Source organism: Abramis brama, assembly GCF_963993115.1.
Source record: "Abramis brama genome assembly, chromosome: 12".
In the NCBI taxonomy this organism is placed as follows: Eukaryota; Metazoa; Chordata; class Actinopteri; order Cypriniformes; family Leuciscidae; genus Abramis; species Abramis brama.
In genome coordinates this window covers 30,686,594-30,698,733 of record NC_139974.1, presented here as the reverse complement: position 1 = coordinate 30,698,733, position 12,140 = coordinate 30,686,594, and the positions used below count along the sequence as shown (strand labels likewise).

Here is a 12,140-nt window from a genome sequence, read left to right as displayed (position 1 = left end):
ATTTTTGCATATATTGTTTCATCTAGCTGAAACATTAAACTCTGATAAAATAAAATAAATAAATTAACAAACAAATGTTTTTCTTTAATTTATGGGAAACATAAGTTAATCAATAACTACAAACCAACATTTGGTCCCTACTGAACAACAACTTAATCTGGGCTTAATTTGTAACCCTGTTACCAATATTAAATTCATTTTCTAGCAATAAATGTACCATCAAAATCAAGAGATTTAAACTGTATAAAAATAAATAAAAACATAAAATAAAAAGTTTAAGGTGGGTACATTTTATGTTTTCATGTTCTTGAAAGAAGTTTCTTATGCTCATCAAGACTACATTTATTTCAACAAAAATATTTATTAAAATATTATTTTATTATACAATTTAATATATATATATATATATATATATATATATGTATTTTAATGCAATTTATTAAATGCAAAGCTGAATTTTCAGCAGCCATTACAATTACGTGATCCTTATTATCATTAAGGATATCTTACCAATACTGAAAACGTTGTGTGCGCTTTTTTTGTGTGGAAACTGTCATACATTTATTAATATTCTGTGATGAATAGAAAGTTCAAAAGAACAGTGTTTATTTTAAATAGTTTGTTTTAATAATGTAAAAGTCTTTACTAGCATTTTTGGTTAATTGAATGCATAGCTGAAAAAAAAAGTATTAATCAAAAAATGTTACCTTATGAAAAATGCCTTTATATGCAGCTAATTAAACTAATTATTTGGCAGTTAATCTAATTATCTAAATGAAACTGGGTGAGGCACAAGAACAGAGAGCAAAGATGACAGTATGTATTTTATTTGTCCCACAACATATTCAGGTTTTTGGGTAATTAGCGCAGAACTAATCACAGCAAAACAATGACTCAGCCATGTTTTTTATGGTTCTGTTTCAACCTTTGAATCTGAATTGCAGATTGCAGTGATAACGTTTCATGCTTTATTGTCCACTTAAAAGCGCAAGCACTTGAGAAAGATGAGTTCTGACTACTTTGTGATACAGGATAAGTTGATTAAAATGTTTGGTTTATGTCTTTACCACAGGATGTCAAAGCAGTTGAAAACATTTGTTAAAACACACAGTACTTTATGTGGGTGGACAGCATGTGTTATCACACCAAATGCACTGAAAGTCAAATATTGAACCAATGAAAGGACTCCTGAACTGAACCGACCAATTAACCTGGAGACAAATTTTGCATCTGCAAAACTCTGTTCTTAACAATGTATGGGTTATGCATTAAGGATAGAGTTTTGCATATGGAAATACACTCCTGAACTTATCTGAATGAAAAAGAATTTGAAAGCATCAACTGTGGACTTAAGAGTGTTTAAATTTACATGGACGGCATGACTTTTTAAGTAAGACCAGTGCAGATTTGGCAATGTTATTATGCAGGGAACTTGATAACTTATACAATTTGATTTGTGCATTGAAAACGATGAGCAAACAAGAACAAGTCCGGAACAACTAAACTCTACCCTCAAAAGGCAGTCCTTGGCATCACTTTCCCTCAAAGGTCATGAAAAAGGCAGCAACCCTGACGTCTTTCATTGGTTTTCGCTACTAAATGAAACCGCTGCAAGCAGGTACCAGTCTCTACAACATTTAAATCAATGCAACTGATGAAAACTCAATCAATATATAAATATAATAAAAAATATATAATTATTACCACAATGTACGCCGATCAAGAATAACCGTGTTAGTCCACCACCTCTACTGATTTATTACTGTCACTGAGAAGAACTTCATCATCCCCATGTACTTAAAAGCCATAAAGTTTTACAGCGTCAGTCCCAGCAGACTTATTTACAATGACCTTGAATTTACCTCTACAGTAATGTACTGGGTCATCAAAAACCTATTTGTTAAAGAGTTGTGCGTTTTAACCTCCTAATTAGTGATGGCTCAAATGATAGGCTAGTGGGTTATCCTGCCTTATAGTGGAGTACATATATTAGCCAGGCTCTGAAACCTGTTACAATGCAAACCATAGTGTAGAGGTAACTGATTCCAGTTTGGAGATATTTAAATAATGGAAAGAGCGCACACAGAAGATTGTTTCAAGTGAGAACAGTTTTAACTTATTTGTTCTTGTTCCTGCAAATATTCCACCATCTCATTCACTCAACCCACACAATACAGCGCTGCATCTTTTTCAGTCTTTTTAATGGTGTGACCAAACTTAAGTTCTTCTGAGCATACACGTCTAGCTCTGCGGCTCATGCTCGGGCCTGTCGGAGGGAAGACAGGAGGAGTGGGAGCAGGTTGAGGGCAGGCCGGTGTTCCTGAATGCCCAGGGCCACCAGAGCCCCGGCCAGCACTGATGTCACTTTGGGAAGCAAGGGGGGACGAGCCTCCATAACCTGCCAACATAGATAAACAGCAAGTTTAATGTTACGGTTTACCAGAGGCGACACAATAAAGCAGTGTTTCTCAACCAGAGGGCATAAGTAAACTTCTTTTGGGGCAGTTGTGGCCTAATGGTTAGAGAGTCAGACTTGCTCCCCGGGCGCCACTGTGAAATGGCTGCCCACTGCTCTGGGTGTGTGTGTGTGTGTCCACACTACTCACTGCTCCTAATATGTGTGCACTAAATTGGATGGGTTAAATGCAGAGGACAAATTCCAAGTATGGGTTACCATACGTAGCCTTCACTTAAATTCGGTAAGGGCAGGGGGTCCAATCCCGCTCCTGGAGGGCTACTATCCTGCAGAGTTTAGCTCCAACTTGCCTTTACACACCTGCCTGGAAGTTTCTAGTCTGCCTAGTAAGACACAGATTAGCTGGTTCAGGTGTGTTTGATTGGAGCTAAGCTCTGCAGAACAGTGGGCCTCCAGGAGCAGGATTGGACACCCCTGGGTTAGGGTTCGGGTTATTAGAATAATTTGACAGACAGACAAAGTTACTTAAAGTCAGTAGAATGTCAGTTGGGGGATTATCAAAATAAAGTGTTAACAGATATAAAGCAGACAGTCTACTAATGGCGCTTTTCCACTACACAGTACCAGCTCGCCTCGGCTCGACTTGACTCGGCTCTGTTTGGTTTTCCACTGTGTAAAAGTTGTACCTGTACCTGCTTCCAGGTACTTTTTTTCGTACCACCTCCGGCGAGGTTCCAAGCGGGCTGAGGCGAGCTGAGGCGATACTAAAATGTGACGTGAAAACACGACAGATTGCTGATTGGTCAGAAAGAATCGTCACTATTCACTGCGTCATCATTGCACGCGCCAGAAGGAGTATCCTGAATAAAAAAACAGCAAAAACAAAAATAAAAACATCCAAAAACAGCATACACTCGATTTCCTCCATTGTCCTGTGTGTGGGGGTAGCGGGTGTGTCTCGCGCGTCTCGCGTAAAAGATTAAGTCACGGCAGTTTCCTGCGGCGTCGCTATGACGACCAGGTACTATTGTGGAGGTACTATCTGCAATGGAAAACGGAGCGAAAAGCGAGCCGAGCCGAGCTGAGGCGAGTCGAGTCGAGTTGGTACTGGTAATGGAAAAGCGCCATAATACTCTAATGACATGACTGCTAGTTGACATGTAGTTGTAAAATGACTTGTAGCAAGTAGTATGTCTAACTATTTCGATAAGTCGACTATAGAAGTAAAGTGTTACCAAACATATAGTTCTTGAAACCTCTGGAATCATAACATGAATTGTGTTTGAAGTCATGATTAAACGGAGGTAGCAACAGATTTTTTTCATATTGTGACATACAGCCGAGTGTAATGGATTATCGAAAAAGAACAAAATGTGGGGCAGGGACTTAGTTCTATGCGTCGGTTGTTGATTGGAAGTTGAGATGTAGGCGTTGCACTCTAAAGTGGAGGCATATGAATGTGAGCTTGAAATTGATAAACGAACTGGTGTGACGTCATTTAGAACAAAATCAGGCCAAAACGAAGTTCGTGTGAAGTTTTTCCAGGAAGTCGAAACTTACTAGACTGGAAAAACTGGAAGATGCCGAGCCGCCTAAACAGAGGAACAACTACTCCCAGAGAAAACAAAGGATGTTTCTGGAAATTAACATTTGAACTCTCTCTTGCAAAAGTAGCATCCTCACCCAAGACGCAATCACCTCAGTATTGTCTTAATTTACATTTCATTTCCTTTCCCCCATCTCTTCTCTCCACATGCTGAAATTCACCCAAAAATCTATATGGTTTAATATGAACAATTATCATACAACACTATACATGTTTGGTATCATTTGAAATGTCTCAGTGCGACTGGTACAAAAGTCTCATTCCCACAGAAGTAAACCAAAAGGTAAAGGTTTTTTTTTTTTTTCATGCAAATTACTTTCTGTCCCCAAAAGGTGTAAACTACCCAGTCTGGGACCTTGAGTAATGCAGATTCCCATTGTTAGCTTGTGTTTTCCATTTGAAAGAGGTTTCTGTCTTGGTCTGAGTATTTAAGGAAAAGCTGCAAAGGGCTCAGGGAGATTTGTAGTCAGATCAGCCCGTAATGCTTAAGTGTCTTTCAGACACTCAGCATTAAGTATACTATTTTCCTGAGGTCAGGTATGCATCTTTTACTCTTTATTTCAGAGCATTTGATGTTATGTATTATTGATTATCTTTGAATTGGTTATGTAATTGGCATGATCCATTTACCTGACTAATAATAAATTGTTGCATTTTATTTTTATTCTGACTTACTCTGAAATTATTAACTCTAGTAGATTACGTTAAGTCCATAATGCCACAATTCTACGATCAGGTTAGTAAACGGACTGAAATTCAGCTTAGGTGGAGCAGAGAAGCACACTGACTGATGTTTTAGAGCTCCGCCTAACACACTGGCATTAGTCCTGTATACTTAAGCCCTATTCGGACGGGACTAATTTAACATGGAGAGGTGGAGTAAAGTAATAATTTTTTTTTGTCCCGTCCGAATTTGCCATCTCAGTAATCATTACGGACAATGTCAGTAAAGATTACGGCGACTTTTTACCTTCAGTAAAAAGGTCCGGAAAAATTACCTCAGGTAATACTAATCCCATGCGAATAGACCCGCTGTAAATATGTACGTAAATATCTTGTCATTTCGTGTTTACAAGTAGTTTCCTGCATTTTTTAAGTATGGAGGCGCTTGAAAAAGCATTCAGTTGTGTTCTAGACGCTGGGACAAGTCTGTGGCAAAACTCGAGTGTTTTCCGTTTAGAACAACAGAGTTTTGTTAGACGAATCTAAATAGGGTGAGCCTCAACCTCTGATTATTGTAATATTATTCTAAATAAGTGTATGTGGGAAACCATGGCATGATTATACAAAGTTACCATTAGAAGTAGTTAAAGGAACACTCCACCGTTTTTTGAAATAGGGCTTATTCACCGTCTTTCCTACATTTAGATAGGTGGGCAAAAGCATTTTTGTCTCAGTGCATGCATTGTTTTAGTTTGGCAGCGCCGCCGATAGCTTAGCTTAGCATAATGAATGGAATCCTTTGTTGCCAGCTAGCATGTCATGAGTAAAAGTGATAAGTGATAAAAAATAAAAAAATAAAAAAAACGAATTACTTCTTGTGGCCTGCGTATTCACAACGAGTACAAATAGCAATGCAGATTAAGACTAGGCGATTTCCTAGGCAGATATTGACTTGGGACTATATTGGGGGGAAGCACAGGCGAAGCACTGCTACTTGGGCGCCATAAGAATATGGATATTCTGAAAATATGGCATTACAAGCAAACCACACCTTTTCAACTTTATGGCGGTGTATTCGTCCATCAGAGCCAACATAAAAGGTGGAGAATGCATCATATGTTCTGAAAAGAAAAATAAATACAGTTACACAAAGAGGAGCACAGGGCATGGCTTTGACAGGCTATCACAGCATGACTCACCTGTAGAGATGGTTCTTGTCTTTCTTGTAGAAGAACACCAGAATGGAGTGGAAGGGCAGGCCTTTGATTCTCCAGCGAGCTTTGATTGAGCCATCTTCTGGATGCTTGGTCAGCTTCAGCACTTCCAGCTGAGCCTCCGCATAGTAACACAGACACATCAACCGCCAAACCGTCAGAGTCAGCTGGTACGCTATACGACCCCTTCAGATATAGAAATAGAGGCATACTAATCAGCAATGCTATTTCAAATGTACCAGTGCACTGGTAACAAGCCAAAACCAGTCAATTTGTTTGCAGTTAGCAAACAACAACACCAATTTGTTTAGTATTAAAGTCCAAACCAAAGCCATGTGCTGAAAATCGATTTTTTATGTTGTTTATGTGGTGTTTTTAATGTTTAAAAGTTTAAGAACACAGCTGCCAACTCTCACGCATTCACCGTAAGACACACGCAAGTTACACTTTTCACACGCTCTCATGCCACATAGATTTTCTCACGCACAGAAAAATCGCGGAGACCGACAGAATAGACAGACAGCAGGTTACTTATGATATAAAAAAATCTCAGCTCTCAGATTCTGTCACTTTTATTACGAAATTCAAACAATAAATACCTTTTTGGCGCTTGTAAATATGACGCGACAGATCCCTAGCAGCACGTGAACCGATCAGCTAATAGTAAATAAACACGAATGAACATTTGAAAGATACAGTACAACTTACAGAAATGTATATTCCTCATACATAATATCGACCAATCATTCAAACAAAGGGGTCAATAAAACCGCTGGAGAACAATTATGTCACATAACATTTACCTCAGGAAAGCCATTTAATGACTATAATAGGCTATAGCACGTTAGTTGGCTAGAAAAAAAAGAGCTATAGAGAGTATTTTGCTAAATATGTGTACTATATTACATATTTATTATATTTTTACTTATATCATTAAATAAAGTTGTTATTATAATAAAAAAACGCATTATATTTAATTTGAGTTATTTTTAACCTTAAATAATACTAGCAGCTGATAGGGCTCTCTGTATGTTTACAGCATTAGGTGAGTTGTTTTTTTCTTGAGAAAAATCAATGCCTATCTTGTGTAGCCTACCTAATATTTATCCAAATGAGTCAATATTAAATCAAATCACAATAATTGAATTGAATTGAAATAATAAAAAAGTGTAGCTTACCAGAAATTGTACCATGTAAACATTGTAACATGTTGTCACTAAACCTAATAAAATTCAGTTTAGTTACTAAAATCACTTATTACACAATACACTTATTGTGATGCAATATTTTTTTTTACCCCCCCCATGAAAAAAAAACATGAACAAATTCATAAGTCAACACCACTGCTGAGTATTTTCTCCTTAAAACTGTAGTGTACCCAAGACAGTCACAAAATCGCGGTTTGAAATCGCTGGCGTTTCTGACGTCTCAGACTACCTTGTAACCAATCACGTCAACGTGTGATCGTCAACGAGTGGATCTCTGAGCTGGTGTGAGTGAGTGGAGGCGGGGCTAATTTGCATATTCATAGAACCACATATTCTAAATGAAACAAGGGTGTAGTTATATTCAAGCTATTTTAAGGCATTAAGAATTTTAAGTGATAAAATTATTGACAACAGGGGGACTTTAGAACGTTTTGCTTGCAAATGTTTTTCTTTTGTATTTCAAAAAATTTTGCTTAAAGTATTTTGATGTGCTTGCAAACAAAACGTTATCCAACATAAAAGAAAAAGGTTCTGAAAACAAACTTGAGACAATCAAAACATCTTGATGGAACAGAAATGTATAAATTTATGTAATGTATAAAAAGTTGAGAACAAAACTTGAGACAATAAAAAAAGGGAACAAAAATTAATAGTTTTGCTTGCAAAACATTTTTTGATTATTTCTAGATTAGCCATGATTATTGTGATCTCATGATTTTTTTATTTTATTGTGTTGGCAATTAAGTCTTGTAGACCTATAAGCTGTTAACACAAGTTCATTACAGTTTACCACACCCATTTATTAGCAGTATGCAAACAACAGAGTTTGAAGAAGTCATAGGGGTTAAGTGACAGCAAGTAAAAGTGACCTAAAATTTATAATAACATGCATCTAGGAACTCTTTACCTTGTCTTTGTGTTCAGAAGACCATTGATGAACTCAACATCTTCAGAGTATATGCTGTAGTCATGACTTTTCACAAAGAAACTGGGCAACTGAAACACAATGTGGAGCCTAAACTATGAGTCAAGATTATATTGCATATTTAAAATCAATAATACAATACAAAAAATATATTGTTTAGCTTAAATAAAAAACTGTATTTTTCAGGATAATCCAAATATTGTGTGGGCCTCCATATTGAGCATTATCATTTCTCCCATTCATTTTTCTACAAGTGGTCCATCACATTCCCCTTAAACTCATCTTACCTCCACCCTCAGCTTTTCATACATCAGGGCCAGTTTCTCCTCATTCTCCATGTCTCCCTGGCTAGAGCTGTTGTCCACTCTCTCAGTCTCAGCATGGCTGCAATGTGTGACACGGAGGGCTGGATAGAAGCTCTGCTCGTCCAGTCCCTTTCCTGATTTGTCCCCAATCTCTGAGACAGACTTCATCCCGGGGCAGTGAAAGCAAAAGAAGCGAGATCCCAACATAAACGGCGCAGGGCATCCCTCAGTCTCAAACAGACTCCTGAAGGAACCTCTCTCCGTGTCTGTCCCTACCTTTCCGGTAATGCTAATATCATCCTCTCTGCTCCCATCGACAGTGGTTAAAGGAAAAAGTAAGTCAAAGGGTCTGTTGGGTCCCAAGGCAAGGAACTCGCTTAGTTTGGCCGGCCCAAAAAAGGGCACTTCCACCAGAGTGTGCTGCTCATCGGTCTCACAGGGTTTGAGCAGGATGCGCAAGCTGACAGCCTCTTCCCATTCCTCTTCCTCTAGGTTGGCCGCTTGGTTTGGCTGGCATGCGTGGTGGAAGGGATGGGACAGGGATGGCTGTTTAATAGACAGGTAACGTAGACTGTTTGGAGGAGCCAAGGCCCATGATGCACTGCTCAGGCTCCTACAGTTGTCATTCAAGTGGAACTCGGTTGTCTGCAAATCAGAAAAATAAGAGAAAAATAGACAGTGTAAAGATATTCACACATGGGTCAATGACCAATATGGGTATCCAAAGGATTTTTTTTTTTTTAATATATATAGTTTTGTTCCAAGTTTTTAGAAATGCACTTTTTATATTCATGTTGATTCCATATGGTTCTGAAATATTTTATAGCATTTAAGAATAAAGTTTCAATGTAATGAAAAATGTCATGTGGTGTAACCATCAAAAAAAAAAGTAATAACACACGGCCAAGGATGCATTTATTTGATCAAAAACACATTCAAAATAGCAATACTGTGAAATAATATTACAATTAAAAATGTTTATTAAACAATTATTATCAATTAAACAATAATTAAAAGAACATCATATGATGCTTTTTAATGTTTTCCATTTTCTTTAGTGTGCAATGTATCTATTTGTGCATGTATACGATCTGAAAAGTTACAAAGCTCATAGTCTCCCACAAAGTGATTTATTCTATTGAAAAGAGAACACTAACCCCTTTAATATATTTTAAAATGTAATGTATTCCTGTGATGGCAAAGCTGAATTTGTGTCTTCAGTCTTCAGTGTCACATGATCCTTCAGAAATCATTCTAATATGCTGATTTGTTTAAGAAACATTTATAATTATCAATGTTGAAAACGGTTGTGCTGCTTAATATTTTGAGTGTCAACATCTTAAATTTTATTTTCAAAAATGTATTTAAATTATTTTTTGTGGTTAAAAAAAAAACTTTTTACAAATACCACGGCATGAATTATTAATTCAGAAATATCATTACATTTTTGGTGAGTTGCACCACATTACTTTGATTTGATGGACAGAAGTTTTTCAAATATTAATTTGTGTACCTGACATAAATTCCAGCACTGCTTCTTCATTGGTTGCCTGCCGCCATGGTTCCTGACACACCCCACCCAAAGAGAGACACCCCCTCTGCACACAGCCATTCAAGTCAGGGTGCTGAGGCAACCTCGATGGAGTCTCAGAAAGATGACATCATCCAGCTACTCAAGAGGAGGAAACGCGAACTCTCCCATCCACCGCTGCCTCTGGTTACTCACTCATTCACAGTGCAACTTCAGTCCTTCAAAACCTTGCTAGGGCAGGGGGGAAAAGACATTTAAATCACACTTACAAGACATTAAATTCTTTACATTTACATATATGCATCTGGTAGACATGTTTATCCAAAGCAACTTACAATGCATTGAAGTCTACATTTGATCAGTTTGTGAGTTTCCCAGTAATCTAACTCATGGCATTACCCACATTGCTCTATTATTTGAGTTACACTACCATTCAAAAGTTTGGGGTCTGTAACATGTAGTAATGTTCTTGAAAAATATATGTTATGCTCACCAATGCTGCATGTATTTGATCAAAAATACAGTAAAATAGAAATATTGTGAAATATTACTACAATTTAAACTGTTTTCAATTGCAATACATTTTAAAATGTAATTATTTCCTTGTGATGGCAAAGCTGAATTTCCAGCATCATCACTCCAGTCTTCAGTCACATGATCCCTCAGAAATCATTTGAATATGCTGATTTAGTGCTCAGGAAGCATTTCTTATTATTATCAATGTTGAAAAAAAGTTGTGCAGTTTAATTTTTGTGGAAACCATGATATTCTTTTTCAGGATTCTTTGATGAATGCTGTCTGAGAAAGCAGCTAACTAAGTTAGAGTGAATGGCAGCAGCAAGTGTGAGACAGAAAAGGTGCAAAAGTTTAACACAACGTCAGTATCTCAAAACCTAGTCAACTGCCGACCTAAACTGCATTTTAGAGCGTCTAAATATGCAGCAGACAACAGTACTGGCACATTAGTATTTTCACCATAAAAATAGTTTAAATAAAACCATTTTTGGGGGGTGAAAATACTAACGTGCCTAAGAATTTTGCACAGTAATGTATGATGGCCATGCTGCATTTCTGGACGCCCAAAAATGCCCTCTAAAGGCATTCTCAGGACCTTAATTACGAAATAATAATATAAAACTGTTGAAGGAGCTTATGTATTGCTCAATCATCTGTTTAAATTAAACTACGCCTCGTATCCACGATATGTATTACCTAAATATACTATATTTACAGTTGGGCAGGTATTGACAGTGATCAGACGCAGCCTGACACATGCACATCACGCTTGGGTCACACTTCACAAATCAACACATTCAACCCAGAGCTGACAATCTGACTAAACTCTTTCAAAACGAGGTAAACAAACTGAACGATAATAAAGAGGGTCGTGTTTCAGCTGAAAGTTATCAAGGATCATAGGTTTCCTGTCTGAGTTGGACAGATAATAGTTATTCTGTTAGTCTTCATATCTATAACGTTACATGCCAGTCAGTCAGTCAGTTAGCTGTCCTGCTTGTAAATATTAAATGCATACCTGTCCTCAGAGAATCAGATGAAATGATGTAGAGCGTCAGCTCACTGTGCAGAGATGCGAGAGTGTATCCAAATCTGATTGACGCAAATTCCTGTGTGATTTAGAAAGAATATGAATCTGTTTTTAACGTTATACAAATGTCACTCTCCTTATGTCCTTGCCCAGTGCCAGTCTGTGGCACTGCGCATGCGTCCTCCACCTTCTAGAAGCGGAATCTGCCAGTTATAGCGGCATCCAGCGGCGGACACGATGAACTGCAATACTCCCACGACCGCTGCGAACTATGGCGGCTTTTTCTTTTCAAAATAAAAGTCTGAAACGCAGGACAGTTAGTGGTCCATAATTGTCATGATAGATCCAAAACTGTATATTCAGATTTATGTAAATTCAGATTTGGATTTTTTAGCTTCTCAGTGGAATTCATTAAACAATCTTTTGTATTATATTATATTATATTATATTATATTATATTATATTATATTATATTATATTATATTATATTATATTATAAGTCACACTTTATTTTTAGGAGTCCTTTTTACAGTATTATTACACCAATACAGTAATATTAATTAGCAGCTTACTAAAGGGTTAGGGTTGGGGACTAAAATGTTGTTATATTATATTATATTATATTATATTATATTATTTTATATTATATTATATTATATTATATTATATTATATTATATTATATTATATTATATTATATTATATTATATTATATTACATTATATTA

General features: G+C 36.9%; 1 protein-coding gene across 2 annotated transcripts; it reads right to left on the bottom strand.

The window, feature by feature from the left end:
- Positions 1-811: 811 nt before the first annotated feature.
- cUnh6orf136 (chromosome Un C6orf136 homolog) lies at positions 812-11,599 on the bottom strand. Of its 2 annotated transcripts, none has more exons than XM_084130451.1 (7): positions 11,403-11,599; positions 9,851-10,095; positions 8,320-8,982; positions 8,015-8,103; positions 5,885-6,085; positions 5,737-5,806; positions 812-2,398 (listed from the first exon to the last, which is right to left on the bottom strand). In XM_084130451.1, exons 2-7 carry the CDS (start codon positions 9,947-9,949, stop codon positions 2,255-2,257), a joined length of 1,266 nt encoding a protein of 421 aa, XP_083986577.1. In that variant the 5' UTR covers positions 9,950-10,095; positions 11,403-11,599; the 3' UTR covers positions 812-2,254. The 2 variants fall into 2 exon arrangements, with proteins under 2 accessions (XP_083986577.1, XP_083986576.1); XM_084130450.1 differs by having other exon boundaries at positions 1,728-2,398; positions 9,851-10,099.
- Between the last annotated feature and the right edge of the window lie 541 nt (positions 11,600-12,140).